The following is a 22,805-nucleotide window of genomic DNA, read 5'->3' on the forward strand; positions in this document are numbered from 1 at the left end:
AGTCCAGTGACCCCCAACCCCAATTCCTTTCTTTCTTTGTTCCCAAGATGCTGAACACACTGAGGAAGGCCCCAGATACCGAAGCAAGGGAGCCCAGAACCCCTCTGTTTTCCATGTGCCAGACATGGTCACCCCAAATATTCCTTCCAAGTGGAGTGTAAATCCACGTGAACACTTCCACGGGCGCCGTGACATCAGAGAAGATTCAGCTTCTCTGTAGGGACAGCACACAGAATGACAATGGCCACTTATTGAGGTCGTACTGCATGCAAGGCATGGTTAGGGGTTTTTTATTTTTTTTGAGGTAGGGTTTCTCTCTAGTCCAGGCTGACATGGAATTCACTATGTAGTTTCAGAGTGGCCTTGAACTCGCGGTGATCCTCCTACCTCTGCCTCCCGAGTGCTGGCATTAAAGGCATGTGCCACCACGCCCGGCTCTGGTTAAGTTTTAAATCCATTCCTCAGCGTCTTTAGGATCTCCATTTGAGAGACAGAGAAACTGAGTTGTGGGAGGTCAAGCAGAGTGCTGGAAAGGGTTGGCCGAGGCTGTTTGTAGACTCAGCCTCCAAAGAAACAAAAAGGACCCCAATAGTCAACCTATTTATGACCAAAAGGGATAGCAGATTCAGGCACGTTTGCAAGCAAGCACCTTTGACTGCTGAGCTACATGCCCAGCCAGCCCCTACCCCACCCCAGGCATTGTAAGCATTTGCCAAAATATAGTTTTGCCTGTGACAGACATCTAAAAGGTGACCACTGGATGAATGAAATGGTGAGAAACTGTTCGAAGAGGTTTTTCTCTGCTGCTGTTTGCGTTGGGTTCGAATCCCCAGATCAGCATGCAACCTGGTTATATTGGATCCCCCTGGAGGAAGTAAAAGACATTTGTATGTAACCCCCTGATCTCGGGAATCTGCAGATTCCCTGTGACCCTGGGTGAGTGACTAAATTCTCACAGTCATCCATCAGTTGACACATGAATTACATTTTGTGACCAAAATATCTGACAGGAAAAGGGAGGGTTTATTTGGGCTCATGGTTTCATAGGGGCCAGTCCATGGTCACTTGGCCCTGTGGACTTGGGCAGAACATTCATGGCAGTGGGCATGTGGCAGAAGATTCTTCACTTCATGGCTGACAAGGAGAGAGTGAGAGGGAAAAAGACAGGGACAATATGGCCACAAGGACCCACCCTCAGCAATCTACTTTTTCACCTCCAAGGGACTCCTGACTCCCCAGAGAGCACCACCAGCTGGGGAACAAGTGTTCAACACAGGAACCTTTAGGGGACATTTCATAACAATGGAGAAACTTCTCTCTCCTGGGGCCAATGAGAGCATTTAACTGGGGCCGCTGCTCAGAGTGGAGCACTGGCCTGCATGAGGCCTTGTCTCCAATCTAAGCAACACAGACAAGAGACCATGTATTTGGATGCCATAGCACAGCCTGGAACTCCAGCCCGTGGAGGCAAGAGGATCAGGAGTTCAAGGCCAGCCTTGAGCACAGCAAATTCGAGGCCAACCTGGGCTACACAAAACCTTGTCTGAAGAAAACAGAGAGATAAAGAAAGTGGGCCAGGTGTGATGGTGCATGCCTTTACTCCCAGCACCGGGAGGCAGAGGTAGGAGGATCACTGTGATGTTGAGGCCACCCTGAGATGTCGTAGTGAATTCTAGGTCAAGCCTGAGCTAGAGTGAGACCCTACCTCAAAAAAAAAAAAAAAAAAAGGAATCAGGCGTCCATCACAGTGCCTTTATTCTATCTCTTCAGAGGACTACACCTACCATTGATGGAAAATGGAATGTGAAAAGAATGGGATGAGCCCTCCGTGCAGTGCAGGTGCTCACTGTTACCTAAGGAAGGGGCGATCCCCTGTGCAATGTCCCATGACCTCCCTGTATCTCTTGGTTTCTACATATCTTTGTGATTACACAGCATAGAATGTTTCTTGCCTCAGTTCCCCCATGTGACCTGTGTAACCTTGTGACTTCTTGTAATAGCGTGCCCCCCCTTGTTTAACAGTATGTAATTTTGTGGTTTAAGAACCTGTTTTTACTATAAACATCGTGTGGTTATTTCCAATCAAAGCTGACTCTCCGAACAGATCAGGGCTGCACCTTGAGATCCCAGACTCTGGGGTGCAGACCTGTGCACCGGCTTTCTTCTTTTTCCTTCTTTTTGCCCAATAAAACTTTGTCTCACATTCCCTGAGCCGATGGTCTTACTTGTGCGACACCACACCCATAACGCTGACAGTTCACACCAGGGTACACCCCCTACCACAGAGCCACAGAGGATGAAGCCCAGCTGTCTGCCCTGTTGCTTGGGGGGTACAGCTGGCACTGGCTGGGGGTATGAGAAAGGCAGTAGTGGGCACAGCTCGAGTCCCTCAAGTCCTTTAGGGACCCGAGAGCTCACCACGGGCTCAGCCCTTACACGTGTGCCATTTTCAGGAGCCGTGGTTCTCACCTCCAGCACTGCATCCACTTACAGCCAGACCACAGCATGGGACACGGGATTGGGGACTGCACTATGCGCGGTAGACCACGAAGTCGCGGGTAGGTCACTGAGTACCATCCCTGGGTAGGCTGTTGATTACCAACCCTGGCTAAGCTGTTGAACACCATCCTTGGGTAGGCTATTGACTGGTGTCCCTTATTAGGTTGTTGACCACCAGCCCTCGGTAGGCCATTGATTAGCATCCCTGGTTAGGCTGTTGATCACCATCCCTGGGTAGGCTGTTGATTGGCATCCCTGGCCTCTACTCACCAGCTGGCCACAGCATAAGTGCCTCCTGGCACTGCCAAGGAGTGCACGGACCACGCAGGAGAGCAGCTCTGTTGTAACTCTTAGCCACTTGTACTGTCCTCACCACCCCCATTTTATAGCTAAGAGAACCACCATGTAGAGATGTCCTACAGCCAGGAGATGGCACAATGGCCATTCAAACTGTTGTGAGCCTCAGTGGACACTGACCTCACTTTTGCCGTCTCCCATGATGAATGGTCACTTCCTCCTGGGTCCCTGGCGCCCCTCCACCTGGTGCCTGGTCACAGCTTAGCAGAGGACAGACCCAGGAAGCCCCCATCAATCACACACCAGCTTCTCCAGTGCAACTTGCATGAAAGCTTTATTTGTCATTTTTAGAGACTGATTGCAACATCTTTGTACATGCAAAACTCATCTGATTGTACTGCAGTTGAGTGATTTCCCCCTGCTTGTCTGTGCTATGAAACCTCTTGACTGTGACAAGATAGAAAAGTGCTCGTAGACATACAATACTCTGTGAGGTCCAGCAAGCCCTGTTTTTACAGTAAAAATATAGCTTTTTTTTCTTCTGTAGATGAATTGTCAGTCACATCATTATAATCTGGGATCGAGCAAAGTGCCTGTCATCTGCCTTCCATCCCGAAGTCCCAGCGCTTGTGGATTCCTAAGGCAACTGTAAGAACGTCGCGGGCCAGACACGCAACTTTCCCACCACTCACGATTTCAGCGCTCTGCCTATCGTGACTCAAATATTCTAGGTCAAGACCCAGGATAGTTAGGAAAATATATACTGCATTTATTTATATATATTCATATATCCATTCTCCCACCCCACCTTACATTTTGAAGATCATGGTCACTGCAGGATAGTGATAATCTAGAAAACACCACAGAGCAATCAATGTATTACTTTTATGAGCCCCATATGACAGGATCTCTAAGGCGACGGTGGGATGAGCTCCTGAAAAAGCACAAGTTCTTTAAGTGACAGCGTCATGGTGAGCTGGCCCAGTGATACCATGGGAGACTGTCAAGGGACAGAGTGAGGAGGGCACAGGAGATTCTGGGAGAGCTGCAAGGTGTTTCTGCAGGAATCACCCAGACCGAAGAAAGAAAACTCTACAGTGTGTGTGTGGTGCGGGGCAGCAGGGGACAGGGACGGCGACACTGTGGTGCACTCCTGCCTGCTCGTTTCTGGCGTGGCTCTAGGCTTCTGGAGCTCGGCCTGACGGGCGTGTCGATGAGTCCTCACGCACTAGGGGAACCAGACCAGAGCAGACTGCTGGGGGCAGGGAGTGGGGCCCTGGCTGCTTCCCAGGTGCTCCCCGCAACCTCAGGACAGGCCCTCCTGTGCCCCAGAGAAAGGGCACTAGCTCTTGTTTACAAACAACACGTGCTGGGCGAGAGCACATTCAGAGGGCACAGAATGCCTCTCAGTTGCCGACGTGACTTGCTAGGCTTGAACATCTCAGCTAGACAGGGGACTTTTTGTTTTTCCATCAAGCTAGTTGTGGAGAGCGCTCCAGGGGCATTAGCAAGAAAAACTCTACCGTCCAGGATGACGAGGGTGCCCTCACCCTGCAGTGGGGCTGGCTGTGATTGCCTCAAGAAAGAGACACCAAGTGCTTTGCCAGCCACCTCCCCCATGCCCACCAGTGCTCTGCAGGTGTAGGACCCTGTGCCCACTTCTGCTCGCTCCTTTAGGGACTTGACCTCACTTCCAGGATGCACAGGGGACAGCCCATTTGTCTGGCCTGCCTTGTCTCCCTGGAAAACTTTACTATTGATTGTACATTTGTTCCCTGAATCCCACCCAAACCAGAGGCCATCAAATCAACTTCACTCTAGGGCCCCCAACACCCACGGGGTTTCTCTTCCACCCACGCTTCTCAGCTAGTGCAGAGGAATTCCCCACAGTGCCACTTCTTGATGGCTTGTTGCGGGATTTAACAGGCCAAAGACAGCTGTTACGAGGCACGGGACCATGAAGAAAGGGGTCTATCTACTGGAGGGGAAAAGGAAAACAGACCAATCAAAAAAAGGCCAATGAAAACGTTGATGGACAGCAGGGGCGAAGGAGCTGTGACGTCCACAGGAACCTGCGGAGGGGAACCGAAGTCACAGGAGAGGGGCTCTGGGCAGGCCAGGTGAACGGATTGCACACAGATGAGTAAGGCAGATCGTTAGCTTAAACGGGGGCAGATTTACAAGGGGAGGGGGGAGGGGCGGACTCCAGCAACACTCAAGGAAGCAGTGAGAAACCCACTGCTTGGCTCCAAAGAGATCATCCTGTTTACAAAAAGAGAAATCTAGGGTCCACGTGCTCCACTTTCGCACAGGACCACCTGTCACCTTGCCACACCCTCTCGGGGACTCGGGGACTGCCGAGGACTGCACTGTGAGGGTCACTCCTGGCCCGGTGACTGTCGCTCCGGGGGTTTGGGAGACGGGGATGCAGAAGAGGAAAGGAAGCTCTGGTCTTCCAAGCTCGCCTTGCCCGGGTTCAAGGTCAGTGTGTGGGTCTTAACATGGACTCATACCCACTTCCTGCCAGTCACGTGCGAGAGGCAATGATCGACGGGTCAGCCTCACATCCGTCCTTCTTTCTGTTTCCCAAATGTACTTGGGCCACACACGACTGGCGGACTAGGAACTGCTCAAGGTGGGGTCACTTCCTACTGCCCACCTGAGGAGGGGGGGGGACAGTAAGATAGCACTCAAGAGAAGTCAAGGTCAAAACATTAGCAGTGCTTATTATTTTTTTTCTTAAAAAAGGGTCACTGGCCCAGAATTCACTATGTTGGCAAGAATGGCCTTGGTCTCCTGCCTCCGTCTTTGAGAGCTGGGATGTGCCACCATGCTTGGGGTATTGCCGTGTTGAGAATCAAGCTGTGACTCACTGAGCAACACCCTTAGCTCTTAGCCATGTGTTTTAAGGGAGTCGTTGGATCTGTAAAGCCACTATGTCAAAAATGCTGCAAAACACAAAATGGCCCTAAAAACAAAACAAAATACCAAAGCATTTTTTCAAAGCTTAATTCCCAAATGGCTGAGAAAATGGACTGAAACTGCAAACTGGTGTGAGGTGCCTGAGGCTATCCACTTGCAAAGGGCTGGGTAGTGGCGAGGCTCCTCAGTGGGCTTCCAGAGCTGGGTGGAGGTTGAGGTAAGGCCCACAGTTGCTGTCCACAGTGCTGACCCCTAACCCTCAAGGCACAGGTGTCTGACCTAATCTGGAGACACAAGGATTGTCATCCCTCCCGCCCCACACCCCAAACAGAAAAGAAGCAAAAAGGCAGGGCATGGTGGTGCAAGCCTCTAACCCCAGCACTTGGGAGACAGAGGTGGAAGGACCCCTGTGAGCTCCAGCCTGAGACTTCATAGTGAAGTTCAGGGCAGCCTGGGCCAGATCAAGAGCTTACCTCAAAAATAAAAATAATAAAATAAAATTTAAAAAGAAAGAAAAAGAAAAAGAAAAGAAGCAAACAGGACAAACTTGGACGGGAGACGAGATGAAGAGACAAATACAGAGATGCCCAGGGAGCAGAGAGGTAAGTTTGACACCATTTGCAAGAAATGGATTCACCAAGACAGACGTTGCCCAGTCAGGGAGTCAGGTAGGGCTGCCTGTATTCCGCTGCCCAGGCAGGGCTGTGTGCAGGTTCATGAGGACCCTACCCAGGGCCTTGCACAGTCACAGGCTGCCCTGGGAACTGCTCAAGAGTGTCATTAAGAATCTCCCAAGGCAAGGTTGGCACAAGGTTTCTGGAAACCATGGTCCTGGCAGGCGGGCAGGCCAGGCACGGCTGGGATGTTAGGTGTAACCTGGAATTTCAGAAGGCGGAGGAGGGCCAGGGCTGAAGGGTTTCAAAACAAAACAAAACAAAGCAGATCAGAAGGTGTCTGGAGTCCCAGAAGATCACTGATTCTCTCGAGGGAGCATACAGCTAGCAAGGAACAGAAAGGGCAGGAGTCTGACACCTCGTGGCCCAGCATCTGGGCTGGGGCTCAGGGCCACAGAAGGGCTCTGAGGAGATCAGCATTTGGACCAAAAAGCAGCACTTTGGCCAGGTGGATCTCTGTCTGGGGAAGGGGCGGGACGAGGGAGGGAGCATCTGCTCTGAAGCCAATTCGGTCAGAGTCTTCCCCTCCAGCAAGCCAAGTGTGTTCAAAAAAGACCAGAGAGAGAAAGACGCCCAGGACAAATTTGGTGCTGTGTGCCCAAGGCAGCTTCTACTACAGGGCTCTAATTTATGAAACACGAGGCCTAGGGACAAAGGTCGCCTCACAGACATCAGAGCTGTAAGGGAAATAAACCAGGGATATATACAAGGGCTGATCATTATAATTTTGTAAAAGGCTTGGATACAGATAAGATAACCTGAGGCAACTGGATACTTTAAAACATACTATTCACACACTTTTTCCTTCTGCCCTTCCACGTAAAAACATATGTACATATCAAGTTTCAAAGAAAATTGGCTGAGTTATTGCTTTACTGCCTTTCTAAAGCAAATCCAAAGGAGAAGTTTGATAACACAGGTCCGGCTATACATGTGGTGGCCCCACCAGAAAGATAGTATATTTGGAAGGCCTACGGAGGGTATGTTCAAAAACTTGAAGTGCTAAATCCTGCCAGGGAAGGAAGAGCCTGTCTCCTCCCCCACCTTCAAAAAATCAGTGATTGAACCCCAGGCTTGGGGATAGAGTAGATAATGCCTTGGACCAAGAACTCAGCAGAAAGTGGGTGGTATGAACTTCCTTGGAAATGTTCTGTCAAAGGACCTGGCCTGAGGAGGAGGCAGAGCCACTTCCCCAATTCGCTGTGCTTCGCAGAACTGAGGGAGATGGTCGGTCCAGCCTCGTGCTGACGGTCCCGTGGCTGGAGGTGGTGTCTGAAGAGGGCAGAAATGCAAACTTGTACACGAAAGACCACCACACCTGCCTGGATGCTTCTGGAAGTGAAGCCGGACGCTCCCTGGAGGGGCTGGAGCGGGTGCTTATGGAGGGCGGGCTTTTCTGTGGGGACCCTGATGGGGGCTCTACACAGTGTCTCCAAGACTGAAAGGCCCAGGCACATACGCGTGGCCAGGAAGGGGCCGGAGGGCTCCGACGGTCTGATGGTTAAGGCTTCTGTTGACTGGATGTGGCGATGTCTCTTCCGCTGCAGAGGAAGACACAGTCCTGCCGTTAGCAAAGGGAACATTTGGCCCCACTTTTCTCCATCAGGACCAACCGTGGGATCTGCGGCGGGGGCAAGGCTCAGGGGTAGAGTACATGCACAGCTGGGTTCCATCCCCAGCACCACCAAAAAGACACAAATAAATACCCTTTTCTGACCCTCCCCCCAAAAGATTAGAGGGAGTTGGGGAGAAGGCGAGGTGAGCAGAGTGGCAGGTGCTGTGGTCAAGTGCAACTAACTTGACATGTTAAATCCTTTCTGAGCTTTAATTTCCTCAAATGGGTTGCTGGTGATACTGTATTACAGATTTCAAAATAGCTAGGAGAGGGCTGGAGTGATGGCTTAGAGGTTAAGGCACCTGCCTGCAAAACCAAAGGATCCAGGTTTGATTGCCCAGTACCCAAGCCAGATGCACAAGGTGGGGCAGGTGTCCAGAGTTTGTTTGCAGTGGCTAGAGACCTTGGCATGCCCATTCTCTCTCTAATAAATAAAATATTTTTTTAAAATATAGCTACGAGAAAGCCGGGCGTGGTGGCACATGCCTTTAATCCCAGCACTCGGGTGGCAGAGGTAGGAGGATTGCCATGAGTTCGAGGCCACCCTGAGACTCCATAGTGAATTCCAGGTCAGCCTGGGCCAGAGTGACACCCTACCTCGAAAAACAAAAACAAAACAAAACAAAAAAGCTAGGACAGAGGACGTGGAATATTCTTACCACACAATATGATAAATGTTTGAGGTGGTGGATATGTGAGGAAGGAAGCCCTAACATGGCATCATGGACATAAGGCATATTAAGTACGGTGCCCATGGGTGTGTATAGTTCTGTTATCAGTTGAAGTATGGGAGGGAAGCACTGGCTGACACATTTGCTGCCCATCAGATACCAGATACATGTACTCAAGCAACGAAGCCCCGTCTAGAAATGCCCTTCCTACCTGGTCAAGCTTGATTCTCATACAAGCTTTGCCTCTTCTTGGACTTCAGCTCCTTCAGCCACTGGGGAGATGGCTCTTCCAACCTGAAACCATGAGGCCAGTTAAGAGTCGGGTGTGACCCAGGCCCCGGGCTCCTTGTAGGCGCGGCTGGGTGACACCCACCCCTCCATCTGCCCTGCCGAGCCTGTGTCTGAGCCGGGCAGTCCCAGGTGGAAGGATGCCATGTTGACATGACTGATAAGGAAGAATTAGGCTGGAGAGATGGCTTAGCAGTTAAGCACTTGCCTGTGAAGCCTAAGGACCCCGGTTCAAGGCTCGGTTCCCCAGGACCCACATTAGCCAGATCCACAAGGGGGGCGCATGCGTCTGGAGTTCATTTGCTGGAGGCTGGAGGTCCTGGTGCACCCATTCTCTCCACCCCCCTTTCTCTGTGCCTATTTTCTCTGTGCCTATTTCTGTCGCTCTCAAATAAATAAATAAACCAAAAAAATTTTTTTAAAGAAGAAATAAACCATAAATGGGGACTATGAAATGAGTCATGGTATATCCACTCTGCAGCTTTGAAAAATAATCTCATGTAAACTTGCTTCTACCCATCCAACCAACCGGCTGGCTATCCATTTCTCAACCTCTCTATCCATGCAAATACCTGTGATAAAACTAATACCTTCATTTTATATGTCACCTCACTGGACCATTGTACCCAGATATTTGGCCAGACATTACTTTAGATGTTTCTAGGAATTTGGGGGTGAGATTAACAACTAAGTCAGTAGCCTTTAACTAGAGCAGATGGTTTTCCATACTATAAACAGGTCTCATCCAATCAGTTGGAGACCTATAGAAAAAAAAGATTGACTTTCCAGAAAGAAGAGAGAATTCTGCCAACATTTGGCTATCTTTAAATTTGACTGGGGAGCTGAAGAGATTGCTCAATTGTTAAGGCACTTGTCTGTGAAGCCTAAAGACCCATGTTCAACTCTCCAGATCCCACGTAAGCCAAATGCACAAAGATGAGGGAAGCACAAGGTTGCACATGTCCACTAGGTGGCGCAAGCATCTGGAGTTCCATTGCAATGGCTGAGGCCCTGGTGCACCGATTCTCTCTAGCTTTCTCTAAGATTAAAAAAAAAAATGGGGCTGGAGGGATGGCTTAGCAGTTAAGGCGTGTGCCTGAAAAGCCAAAGAACCCAGGTTTGATTCCCCAGGACCCATGTTAGCCAGATGCACAATGTGGTGCATGTATCTGGAGTTCGTTTCCAGTGGCTGGAGGCCCTGGCATGACCATTCTCTCTCTCTGTCAAAACAAAAACAAACAAACAACAACAACAACAAAAAACAAATAAAAAAACCCTGAACTGGGTTTCTGTAGATCTGGACTTGCCAGACTATACAACTACATGAGGCAATTCTGTAAGTCATTCTTTCTCTTATCTATTATCTACCTACCTACATATCTATGTGCATGTGTGCGTGTGCACACACAGTCTACACCTATGTTCATACATGTATAGGCATCTGACTTATTTTCTGGTCTTCTGACCCCATGGCTCAGGGACATTGCTGACCTGGTTGGGGACAGTGCAGAGACAAGGGATGAGGTGATCTGCCCAGTAGTGTAGAAATGAGGAAGAAAGAGGGGCCTTGGGGCAGAGGGGCCTGGGGTCCCTTGACTTCATACCAGCCTCATCTGATGTCTACCTCTTCGACTCTGGTCAGTGGTTCCCAAAGCTGCTAACTAGACAACCAGCCTTGCAACTTGAGCATGCCCAAGGCGGGAGGGGGCCTCGGCTCGGCCTGTCTCTCTGACCTTGTCTTTCTACCTCCCAAGACCATCTCTGCTCTCTCATCATTCACACTACCTTCGGCTCTGGGGAACACAGGCCTGCACACAGCAGCTGCAGACTGGGGTCCTCTTTTGCTCCCCTCACCATGCTGAAACCTGTCAACCCATCATAACTCTGAAAAAGTATATCCTCTGGAGGCCTTTTTAGGGAATCTTTACCCCCGAATTTGTGCTATCGGCCCCTGTTCTCTCCAGGGGCCAAATACATCAGACTGTGGACTACAGGGTGTCTATAGTTTTAAACCAAAATGAAGGGCTAGAGCTGGGTGCCAATAAAGCTTTATTGACAGAAGCAGATAGGGGCCAAGGTTTGGCCTGTGGGCTGTACTTGGCCAAACCCTGCTCTCTCACGACACTTACAATTCCACAACTCTAATATCACCTGAGCAATTGTTGATTGTTTCATCATAAAAAATCCTGCCCTGTCGTACAGGCCTCGTGTGAAGGGATCTGTACACACTGCCTGTTTCATCCTCATGACCATCCCATAAACCTGCTTCACAAATGAGAAAAACAGAGGGCTGGAGTGGTCAGCCAGAACCCTCCGCAGGCTGTGTGACCCGGAGCCGGCGCCCTTTCCCTCCTGCTGCTCAGACTGTTCGACCTGGCTGCACCCTTCCCGTGACCCCAGGACTCCCCAGCTCTCTTGAAGTAAAGGTGCTTCCCAGAAGGAGCCCCGGGTTTCCCATGGGTCTAGAGAGGACTGTATCCAGTGGTGGTTCCCAGCAAGAGAGCCTGGGTTCTGGGCCAGGTGGGGAGAGGTGTGAGGAGAGCAGCAGTGGGGAGTCCTGAGCACTCCCCTGAGTGGCCAGTTTAGCTGTCATAGCACGGGGGGGGGGGTCACAGAAGAAAGCGGGGCGGCTTGGGGGGGCTGCAAGCAGGCGGCGCTGGAAATCCTGACTTTGGTGGGGAGGCTTGCTTGTCCTCCGCCCCTCACCTCTCATCCTTCTCCATGCTGGTGGGCAGCACACGACTGCCCAGCACCCCAGGCTGGAAGGGGGATTTAGGAGTCTTGGGTTGGGGGGACCAGCTGAGGGTCTCGCTGGGACTGTCTGCGTCTGGCCTCTTGTGCAGTTGAGCCTGGGGAGAGAAGACAGGTGGGGTTGAACGGGCTTCTGCCTGGGGAAGAGTGCCAACCAACAACATGGACAAGGGTGGGGAGCCCTCAGAGCCTGGGGGATCCCCCAGCTGAGTTGACTAGGTAGGATACAGGGGGACTAAGAAGAAGTTGAGGCTCAGGCTAGACTCCCAAACAGTAACTCTGAACCATCAAGGGTGAGACACTGCCCCCACCAAACCCATAGCGTTTCACACTCTTGCCCAACCCTCCACCTTCCTGAGGACCGCAGACAGACAGAGGCCCCATCTCCAGCAGAGCGTTAATTCTACTGTGTCCCTCAGTCCTGTGAGGACATGAGTGAAAGGAAGGCCGTGACCGCCCCTTAAGAGTCCCATGGGGAAATGGCAGGGTAGATTTCTCTCTTACATTTGTTTCAGAGGGCAGGGAGTGACTTGGATGATGTTCACACAGGACTCCCTTGGGAGAGCCTGGCATGGCAGTGCACACCTGTATTCCAAGTACTCCGGGGGCCGAGGTGGGAGGATCTCAAGTTCAAAGCCTATCTCAAAAATCAGACACATGGGGCTGGACAGATGGTTCAGCGGTTAAGGCGTCTGACCCGGGGCTCAACTCCCCAGTACCCATCTACGTCAGATGCACAAGGAGGTGCCCACGTCCGGAGTTCGTTTGCAGAAGCTGGAGGCCCTGGCGTACTTATTCTTTCTCTCTCTTGCTCTCTCAAATAAATGGAGGGAAGGGAAGGAGAAAGGCGGGGTGGGAGGTGGAAAGGAAGGTTGGTTGAAGAATGTGGATTGGAGGAAAGAAAGGGCGAATGGGGGCGGGGGAGCTGGGAGGGTGGATAGTGATCCACGGGTAGGCAGGAGTGGGAAGATGGAAGAGGGAGGGAGGTGGACGGAGAGATGGACGGAGGGTGAACAGAAGGGAGTGCGAGCCGGCGTAGGCATGGGTGAGCGCTGTACCTTCAGCACAGCAGGGTCCACGCCCGGGAACGCAGGCGTCCTCTGGAGATGGCCGGTGGCGGTCCTCTGGAGATGGCCGGTGGCGGTCCTCTCTAGGCGGGATGGCCCCTCCTCGTCGGACTCGCCCCTCCTGGGTGACTTCTCTTCTATGGCGAAGAAAAACACTCCAACGTCATGATGGCTGCCAAGCCCAGAGGTCCCTGCACACAGCAGCCCTGCACAGAGGCCCCGCCCGGCCCATTCTGCAGCTGGAGACAAACCCCGGGCCGGCTCCCACGCTCTCCTCCACACTCTGCCTCCTGCCAGAGCAGGCCCCGTCCTGGGGGAGCACGCGGACAGGCAGGCCCCTCGCAGGCCCCTGGCTCCTGCCACATCAAGTATCAGGATGTCCTGAGCAGAGGCAGGGCAGGCAGCGGAGACAGGCCCAGCCAACTAGGGGTCAGTGGGAAGGGCTCCCAGGTCTTGGGGACGCACTGGCCAGTGGAGTGGAGGGTACGGGTTTCTGCTCCCTGCAGACGGCGCAGCCCCAGCCTTCCACAGCTCCTGTGCCAACGCGCGGAAGCCTGAAGTCCTGCTGCCGTCAGGTCCCCAATCAAGTTGTTGTTTGGTCCCTACTGGGCTCTCAGTTGCCCTAAGTGGTGTGGAACATCTTGTCTCAGAAAACCGAGAAAGCGTGCAGGAAGGTTTCTCACTGGACACACAAACTTTCCTTGGTTAACTCAGATGGACAGGCGAGGAGATGCCCAGCACCTGCCCGAGCCCCACTGCTTGCCAAGGACAAACGCTAAGTCGCCACAGCTTCGCTGGAGGCTGGAGGCCACGGGGTGCTCAGCTGCCGTAGTTAGGTCACAGGAAAAAAAATCTGCTTCGCTTCCTCTTCACGTTAAGTAAAGGATGCATGTTTATGGCAGGGATCAAATGAATTTCTGGACATGGGAAGTAATCTAGAACGAAACGTTCATTACGGTTTTGTTTTTTCTTTTTCTTTGGTTTTTCTTTCTGTACATGAAAAAAATCTTTTTAAAGTATTTTATTTTTATTACTTATTTGTGTGTATGTGTATGGGCACATGTGCGTTACCAGAAGATATCCTCAGGGTGGTTATCCTTTCCTTCCACCTTCTTTTTTTTTTTTTTAATTCATTTTTCAGAGAGAGAAAGAGGTAGAGAGAGGGGGAGGAAGAATGGGCGTGCCAGGACCTTAGCTGCTGTGAATAAACTCCAGACGTGTGCGTGCCCTTGGGCGCATGTGTGATATTGATATTGTGAGCTTGTGTCCCTGTGCGTCTGGCTACGTGGGACCTAGAAGTTTGAATGTGAGTTCTTAGGCTTCGCAGGCAAGCCATCTCTCCAGCTCCATCTTTAAAGAATAATTATTTTTATTTGCTTATTTGAGAGAGAAAAGAGAGACACACAGAGAATGTGAGTGTGCCAGGACCCCCAGTAGCTGCAAATGAACTCCACACGCATGCTCCACCTTGTGCATCTGGCTTATGTGGGTTCTGGGGAATCAAACCTGGGTCCTTTGGCTTGGCAGGCAAATGACTTAAGCTCTAAGCCATCTCTCCAGCCCTTTAAATATTTTTATATGATTTATTTATTTGCAAGCAGAAAGAGGGAGAGAGGGAGAGAGGGAGAGATGAGCACGTCATGGCCTTCAGCCACTGCAAATGAACTCCAGAAGCATGCACTACTTTGTGTATCTGGCTTTACATGGGTACTGGGGAATCAAACCTGGGTTCTTAAGCTTTTCAGGCAAGCACTTTAACCACTAAGCTATCTCTCCAGCCCTAAAATGTTTTTATTTATTTGCAGAGAGGGAGAGAAGAATTGCAGAGAGAATGGGTGTACCAAGGCCTCCAGCTACTACAAATGGACTTTAGACGCATTTGCCACTTTGTGCATCTGGCTTTACATGGGTACTGGGGAATCAAACTTGGGTCATTAGGCTTTGCAGGCAAGTGCCTTAACCACTAAGCCACCTCTCCAGCCCTCCCTTCACCTTCTTTTGAGACAAGGTCCCTCTTCCTGCTGTTGCTGCCTGTGAGCTTCCGGTTCTCCTGACTCCACTCCCACTGCCCAAAGAGCACTGAGATTACATATGCATACGCCACTTTGCATTTGGCTGTATGTGGGCACTGAGGAGAAGTGAGCTTGGGTGTGTGGGTGGACAAGTGCGCACCATTAGCTGATGAGCCAGCTCTTCAACCCTGTTCTGTAAATTTAACTTTCTGTCATTCACGGTTCTCCATCTGCAGGTGGAGGCTCTAGCTCCATGGTGAGCCTTCCAGGGTCTGTATAACCTGGCCCTGCCTGACCTATCATTCTAGCTCAAGGGATACTTCATCCTACACTTCTGTCCTACAGGTTCTGTTGAAGATCCTGTCTGGAATACCCTTCTCTAAGTAATTCTTATCTTTCAGGTTGTAGCTTAGGGGGCTGGAGAGATAAGGTGCTGGTTTTGTTGTTGTTGTTTTGTTTTGTTTTTTGACTTTTCAAGGTAGAGTCTTGCTCTAGCCCAGGCTGACCTGGAATTCACCATGTAGTCTCAGGGTGGCCTTGAACTCACAGCGATCCTCCTACCTCTGCCTCCTGAGTGCTGGGATTAAAGGCGTGGGCCACCACACCTGGCTTTTTTTTCTTTTTTTTTGCAAAGCCTGATAGCCTAGGTTTGATTTTCCAGTAGCCACATAAAGCCAAAAGCACAAAGTGGCACATGAGCCCGAAATCCATCTACAGTGGCAAGAGGCACCATTCATTCATTCTCGCTCTCTCTCTTACTTTCTCTCCTTGCAAACAAATAAAAATAAGAAATGTTTTTAAAAACATTCAGCTCAGATTTTGATATGGAGTGTAGCCAAATCAGTCCTCACAGGGAAATGCATAGCCTTAAGTAGTTTATTAAGAAATGGCAAGACTTCTCACAAATGAACTGGTCTTTCAACCCAAGAATGTGGGAAAAGACTAGCAGGTGAGCTTATTAAGAATGCATAAGGGTAAATTTAGCAAGAATAAAAGCAGAAGTTGTGAAATACTAAGCTGTATCTGTCCCTGGTAATTCCAAGAGTCTCAAATAATCTGTTATCCTCAAAACATTTTTTTTTTTTTTCAAGGCAGGGTCTCACTCTAGTGAGCTGACCTGGAACTCACTCTGTATTCCCAGGTTGGCTTGGTCTTCTACCTCTGCCTCCCAAGTGCCGGAATTAAAGGCGTCCTCCATCACACCAAGCTAAAATATCTTTTATTTTTGTTTATTTATTTGTAGGACCTTGCTGCTGCAAATTTGAACTCCAGATGCATGTCACTTTGTGTATCTGGCTTTACATAAGCACTGGGGAATTAAAACCAGGCTGTCAGGCTTTGCAAGCAAGTGCCTTTAACTGCTGAGCCATCTCTGCTGTCCTCAAACATCTTTTCTTTTTAGAGACAAGGTCTCACTTTATAGCTCTAGCTGGCCTTAAATTCATTATGTAGACCAGGCTGGTTTTGAATTGTGGCTATTTTGCTACCTCAGCCTCCAAGTGCTGGTATTACAGGCATGAGCCATCACAGATGACTTTAAAATATTTTCAAACCCCAGTTCTGAGACGATCTACAGAACAGGCATCACCAGGTTCCATTCGTAGTGTTCCAAAGCCTCCAAGGTTGGAGATCCCTTCTGTTCAGTGTGGTCTACTGGCTAAGATTTGGAAGGCACGGAGGTACCTGTCGAGTCCTTGAACATCCACGTGCTGCCTGGCTCCTCTTCCAGCACAGACTGGCTCTCTGACTCGCTGAACTGGCTGCGCCGGAGAGCGTGGGAGATGGGCGCTCGGCGACGGCGTCGCTTGCTCAGCTGCACCCGGGTCTTCAGGGCGCTTGAGTCGAGGACTGAGGTTTGCTTTGAGGTGGCATGGAGGAGGAAGATGAGAGGGAGGAGAGGGAAGACATCAAAGGAACCATCAGTCGAAGGCATGGCCAACAGGTTGAGGGCAGCTTTGTTCACAGGTGGTGCATGGACTAACATTAATCTTAATAATAACCCAAAAACCGTCAGCCTAAACTTATCCCTGAACCAACTATGGTATCAAATGGACCCCCAACATAGTGCCTGACACACAGTGCAAAAGCTTTTCTCCTCCTGGAGACATTATACAGGCATGTGTATAGCAGGTGTTCAATAAATGCTTACTGCCTGTTTGCTGAATGGGTAGCTGAATACATCACCTCACCGAGTCATTTTTAACCCTCTTATTTATTAATATATTTATTTATTTATTTGAGAGAGAGAAGTAGAGGCAGACAGAAAGAAAGAAAGAGAGAATGGGCACACCAGGACCTTTAGCCACTGCAAATGAACTCCAGATGCACGTGCCACCTTGTGCATCTGGCTTACATAGGTCCTGGGGAATCGAACCTGGGTCCGTAGGCTTCTCAGGCAAGTGCCTTAACTGCTAAGCCATTTCTCCAGCCCCCTCACCAAGTCTCCATGGCAACCATATGCACAGGAGTACCTGAGCCAAGGGGCTCTTTCTGGGTCCCTCTTGAACCCGTGATAATCTGAGGCACAGGTGGGAAGAGCAGAGCCACCACGGAGCACCATTCATTCATTCTCGTGCATCCTCCAGAGAGACCTGGGCCACATGGAGGCAAGTGCGTCCCCTTGGAGGCCATCCCCAAGAATGGGAGGAGGGGCTTTGCTGCCGGGACAGAGGAGGCTTTGTGGATGGCCTGTCCTCAGGACGATGGAGCATCCAGGGAAAGGACAGATTCTAGTCTTTAAAAAATATTTTATTTAAAAAAAGAAAAGAGCTGGGCATGGTGGCTCACACCTTTAATCCCAGCACCCGGAGGCAGAGGTAGGAGGATTGCTTTAAGTCCAAGGCTACCCTGAGACCACATAGTGAATTCTAGCTCAGCCTGGGCTAGTATGAGACCCTACCTTGAAAAACCAATATATATATGAGAAAGAGCCATCTATATCTATATCTACCTATCATCCATCCCTCCATTTATCTATCTATCTACCAAGAGAGAATGCTTACACCAGGGCCTCTAGTCGCTGTAAATAAACTCCAGACACATATGCCACCTTGAACATCCAGCTTTACGTGGGCACTGGGGAATTAAATCTGGGTCCTTTGGCTCTTCTGGCAAGAGCCTTAACCACTAAGCCACCTCTCCAGGCCCAGACTGTAGTCTTGAAGGGGCTGGACCTGGGACTCAGAGCAGCTGGTATCCTGCTGGTGGCTGTAGTTGAGACCTGGGCGAGCTGAGCTCAGGGGGTGGCCTCTGGGACCCCATGAAGGGAGCAGTGCCACTAAAAGACCTTCCTGCTCGGCCACAGCCCTGGGGCCACAGTTCTGCTCAGCCTCCGTTCTAGGCAGACCCCAGGCTCTGTGTGGCAGGCAGCACAAACCCCCCAGAAGACCTCCCAGAAGTGGGGCGTCAGACTTCCTCCCTCCTGGCAGGTGAGGGTTCAGAGCAAGTGGTAAGCTGGGCCGGCACCTACCCGAAGCTGTCTGTGCTGGCCCCGTGTGAGTGAGCAAGCTGAAGCTCAGACAGGGGAGGGCGTTTGCCCCCAAAGAAACAGGTATCGGGCAGGCCCGTACTCCACACACAAAGGTAACACTGTTTGAAACCCTACCATTGCCCGCCCCTGCTTACAGACGACTTACATCAATGAAGGAGAAGTCATCCACTGTCCCTGCAGGGCAGCTGTCCGGTGGGGGCGGCCCCTCCGTGCCGTCGGTGGACTCCAGCTCAGAGCTGGAGCGGTCCGCGCTGGAACTGCGCTGCTCCCTGGGGCTGCCGTGCAGGTCTGCGGAGGTGGGCTCCGTGTGGGAGGACACCGAGGACAGGCGGCTGCCGGGAGGCTGTTTCCACGCCGACGTGGCGCTGCTGTCAGGAGATGGGGACTCCGCGGCCAAGCTGTACCAAGAGAAAGGAGGGGAGGCCTCGTCACAGAGGGGCTCTGGAGAGTGGAACGTTAGTCTGGTTTGGAACCAACAGGGCTTCCCACAGGTGGAAACAGATCAGAATACGCAGCCGGGGGCAGTTCACGGTGGACCGGGAGCCCCTGGGCAGGTTCATTGTGCGAGGAGCGCACGCTGCGTCCTCTCGACACTCCAGGCTGCTCCACACAGCAGCTGGTCACAGGCAGCCATAGGGCCTTGCAGAGTGGCGAATGAAACGGGGCGTGGTGGTGCACACCTGTAATCCCAGCACCAATAGGGAGATCTGAGAAGATATCAAGAGTTCAAGGGTAGTATTCGTACCCCTATATCAATGCTACTCTCACTTTGGGTAGAGAATCTTCTCTTTTCAGATGGCAGTGACCTTGGGACGACTCAGAAGGTTATCATGGTGCTGGAAAGAAGTGACTAGAGTACCGAGTAACATTTCGATCACACCTTCCAAGGCTCAGGGTCTAATGCGGAAGAGGTGGCGGAAAGAATGTAAGAGCCAAAGGAAGGGTAGGACTCCTTACAACGTGCTCCTTCCAGACATAAAATGGCCTCGCTATCCATGACCTCACAGTGCCTGACACTACCTACACAAGACCATCATAAGAGGAGGGAAAGATCATGACATCAAAATAAAAGAGGGACTGATTGAGATGGGGAGGGGATATGAAGGAGAGTGGAGTTTCAAAGGGGAAAAAGGGGGGAGGGTATTACCATGGGATATTTTTTATAATCATGGAAAATGTTTAAAAAATTGAGAACAAATTAAATTAAATTTAAAAAAGAGTTCAAGGGCAGCCTAGGCTATGAAATGAGACCTTGTATCAAGAAACAAGAGAGAGAGAGAAAGAGAGAGAGCAACTGGAGAGATGGTTTCGCAGTTAAGGTACTTGCTTGCGAAGCCTAAGAACGCATGCTCGAATCTCCAGGTCCCATGTACAGTGACACAAGTGTCCAGTGTTGCACATGCACATAAGGGGGCACACGCATCTTGAGTTTATTCTCAGTGGCTGAAAGGCCTTGGTGCACTCATTCTCTCTCCTTCTCTGCCTCTTTCTCTTTCTCTCAAAAATATAATTTAAAAAAAAGAGAGAGAGAGAAAGTGAGAGAGAAGACCCAAGATGGGTTGTGAGTAGTAAACATGCAGTGTACTTCAAATGCTTTGAACAACAAAAACAAAATGTCTTTGCCTGTACCTTTTCATGTTGATTACAAGTTGAAATGGGTGTATTTCAGAACTTTTGGCTCTAATCAAGTAGACCGTTAATGTTTATTTTAATTATATTAAAAGTTGTGACAATAAAATTCATTTTATCTGATCCTTCATACTTGTTTTTTTCCAAGGTAGGGGTCTCACTCTAGCTCAGGCTGACCTGAAATTCACTATGTATTCTCAGGCTGGCCTCAAACTCATGGTGATCCTCCTACCTCTGCCTCTCCAGTACTGGGATTAAAGTGTGAGCCACCACGCCCGGCTCTTGTTTTTTTTTTTTGAAATAGGGTCTCACTCTAGCCCAAGCTGACCTGGAACTCACTCTGGGGCCCCAGATTGGCCTTGAACTCACAACGATCCTCCTACCTCTGCCTCCCAAGTGCTGAGATTAAAGGCGAGTGTCACGATGCTTGGCCCCTTTACACTTTGTTGATGTGGCCACAGGACATTTTAAATGACAAAGATGTCTCATGTGTGCAGACCATGCTGTATTTCTGCAGGGCAGCAGTGACAGAGATCAAAAGATTCCCAGTGATTAGTGGAGAAAGACTGGGGACCGAGAAGCCTCGTGCATCATTCCAGTCACTAACTTGGCCATTCCCTCACTCAGCGGGGATTCACTGAGCACCTACACGTGTGAGGCATGTGTTAAAAAAACCAAAAGCCAAAAACAAAAACCCCTGCACCATTGACTCATCAGGCATGAAAATTATTTCAAATTCTATAGCTTCTGCAAGCCTGTGATACAGGAAACCAAACATGAACCTCATTAGAGATGAGGAAACTAGTGCAGAATGTGACTGTTTGACTGAAGAGGTGGAACTGGAATGGGGACACAACAGACTAGTTACCGGACCCGTGTCACTGGCATCTCCTGCTTCTTAAACCCTTCCTCACGGTACTATATTTGGGTGCCATTCAGATCATTAGGAACATGTAAGATAGCAAAGTTATGAATGAGTCATGACTTTAATTCTCTAATCCCCTTATGCACCCCCCCCCCGAAAAGACAACACAGGAGTCAAGAGCACGGGGGGGGGGGGGGGTGAATGTCACCCTGCAAGAGGGTAGGGGGCTCACCTGACATGGGCCTGGCCTGAAGGACCCCTTTCCCACCTGTACCCTTGAGTGGAACCTTCAGTCTCATTTGGCAATGGTAGTGGTTTGAACTGGATGCCCCCATAAGCGCGTATGTTTTGAACACTTGGTGGCAATTTGGGAGGCGGAGCCTTGATGAAGGAGGTGTTTTTCTGGCAGGGAGACGACTTAGGGGCGTCATAGCCCAGCTCCCCCTCGCCAGAGCACGGCTCACTCTCTTGCTGCCATCTCCCACTTTCTGACAGAAGCTGTTCAGCCTCTGCTCCAGCATCTTTCCCCTGCCACCATGGAGCTCTCCCCCCGCCCCCAGCTGAGACTGCAAGCCAAAACAAACCTTTTCCTCTCATCAGCTGCTTTTGGTCGGGTGTTTTCTCCCAGCAACATGAAGGTAACCACGACATCAACTCTGGGAGGATGTCTTGGTTTGGAATGTGGAGGATTTTGAGGAGTTGGATGGGATTGGGACACATGCACAGGCCCAGGCAAGTACCATCCCTAAAGCAGCAGGGGGCGCCAGTGTCCAGGGCTAGAGCTCCTGTTGTGGGGGGCTGCAGTACCTCATTAGACAGCAGGGGGCGACATTCACCAGGAGCGCATAGGTCCTATAAGCTGGTCTCAGAGGTCCTTACGCTAGAAGCTGGGCAAAGGAGAGCTGCGGAGGGGGTGGGCCATGGTCACTTAGGAGATGGGCAGCTTAAGTTCAGACCTGCAGTGAGTCAGGTGCTACTGCAGGAGAGCTCTATAGAGACTTCAGGAAATTCACTAAAATTTAGCCTAGATTTCACAGGCTAGGAGACATGGGGGGAGGGGGGCAGAGAGAGAAGATTAAAAAGAACTTTGTAGGCGCTTTCCCTTGCTTCCCTGTTTCTTTGGCTCATCCATTTTAAATCTCAGCTTCAACTAAGCACACACTGAGGGGTGGGCCCCTGCAGAGCCGTCCACGACCCCTCCCTGACCGTGGGAAAGACGGGCGCCCAGGTTCAATCCAGCTCTGCCACAGCCACACTGTGCTCCTGGTCTGGACCCTGTCTCTCAGAGCCTGTTTCCCATGCTGGCATGATGCCCACAAGGTGCAAGGATACTCATCTCTCTGACTTCCAAGACTTTTCTGGAGACATCTATTGGCAGAGGTGTGAACTGAACCCACAGCATATCTCCCCAGGGGGGGCATGAAGACATCACCATGCGGGACCCTACCAAAGAGCACGGGAACAGCTGTAGAAGCACTGGGCAGAAGCTCCTACTGTGTGACTGACACACAGGCTTCCCTCCCAACCAACCACGCTGGGTGCCTCCATTTTCTCTTCTGCAAGGTGGGGGGACAGAAGCGCACCAGTGCTAACTGCACAGGCGCTCCACGAACCCTGGCCACTTCTCAGCATCTGTTTCTGTGAAGGAAGGAAGGCGCTGTGGGGACAGACGTCTCGTCTCTCCCAGATGCTCCCAAGTGGGAGAGGGGCTGGGCTCACAGGCCCCTCCTAACCCTGACTTGTTCCATGATGAGCTGCAGCATTTTCCAGCAGCCAGGACGTTCCCTCCCAGCCAGGCTGATGCACAAGGGGTGGAGCCAGGAGGACAGGGCTTGCTTATAGAGCAGTGTGTACACTATGAGCCTGCATATGTGTGTGGGGGGGGTGCGAAAACATTCTAGAAAGACAAGAGAAACACGAGTAAAGGCACACCTGCGTACAGGGATTGGGGCTTTTTTGATTTTTGTTCCTTTTGCCCGGCAGTGCCGGGATGGAGTCCAGGAGCTCATGCAGGCCTCTGTGCGC

General features: G+C 50.8%; 1 protein-coding gene across 6 annotated transcripts in view; it reads right to left on the reverse strand.

The window, feature by feature from the left end:
- Nucleotides 1-3,106: 3,106 nt before the first annotated feature.
- The window catches only part of Kiaa1671 (KIAA1671 ortholog), a 172,705-nt gene continuing 153,006 nt past the window's right edge, over nucleotides 3,107-22,805 (reverse strand). For all 6 annotated transcript variants that reach the window (XM_045132300.1, XM_045132299.1, XM_045132298.1 and 3 more), the window contains 6 exons: nucleotides 18,432-18,684; nucleotides 16,480-16,654; nucleotides 12,776-12,921; nucleotides 11,673-11,815; nucleotides 8,890-8,972; nucleotides 3,107-7,933 (listed from right to left, as the gene is read on the reverse strand). In XM_045132300.1, the coding sequence (XP_044988235.1) occupies nucleotides 8,894-8,972; nucleotides 11,673-11,815; nucleotides 12,776-12,921; nucleotides 16,480-16,654; nucleotides 18,432-18,684 (796 nt within the window). In that variant the 3' untranslated portion in view covers nucleotides 3,107-7,933; nucleotides 8,890-8,893. The remainder of the gene's footprint in view (nucleotides 7,934-8,889; nucleotides 8,973-11,672; nucleotides 11,816-12,775; nucleotides 12,922-16,479; nucleotides 16,655-18,431; nucleotides 18,685-22,805) is intronic.

This window comes from Jaculus jaculus, chromosome 13, assembly GCF_020740685.1.
Source record: "Jaculus jaculus isolate mJacJac1 chromosome 13, mJacJac1.mat.Y.cur, whole genome shotgun sequence".
NCBI lineage: Eukaryota > Metazoa > Chordata > Mammalia > Rodentia > Dipodidae > Jaculus > Jaculus jaculus.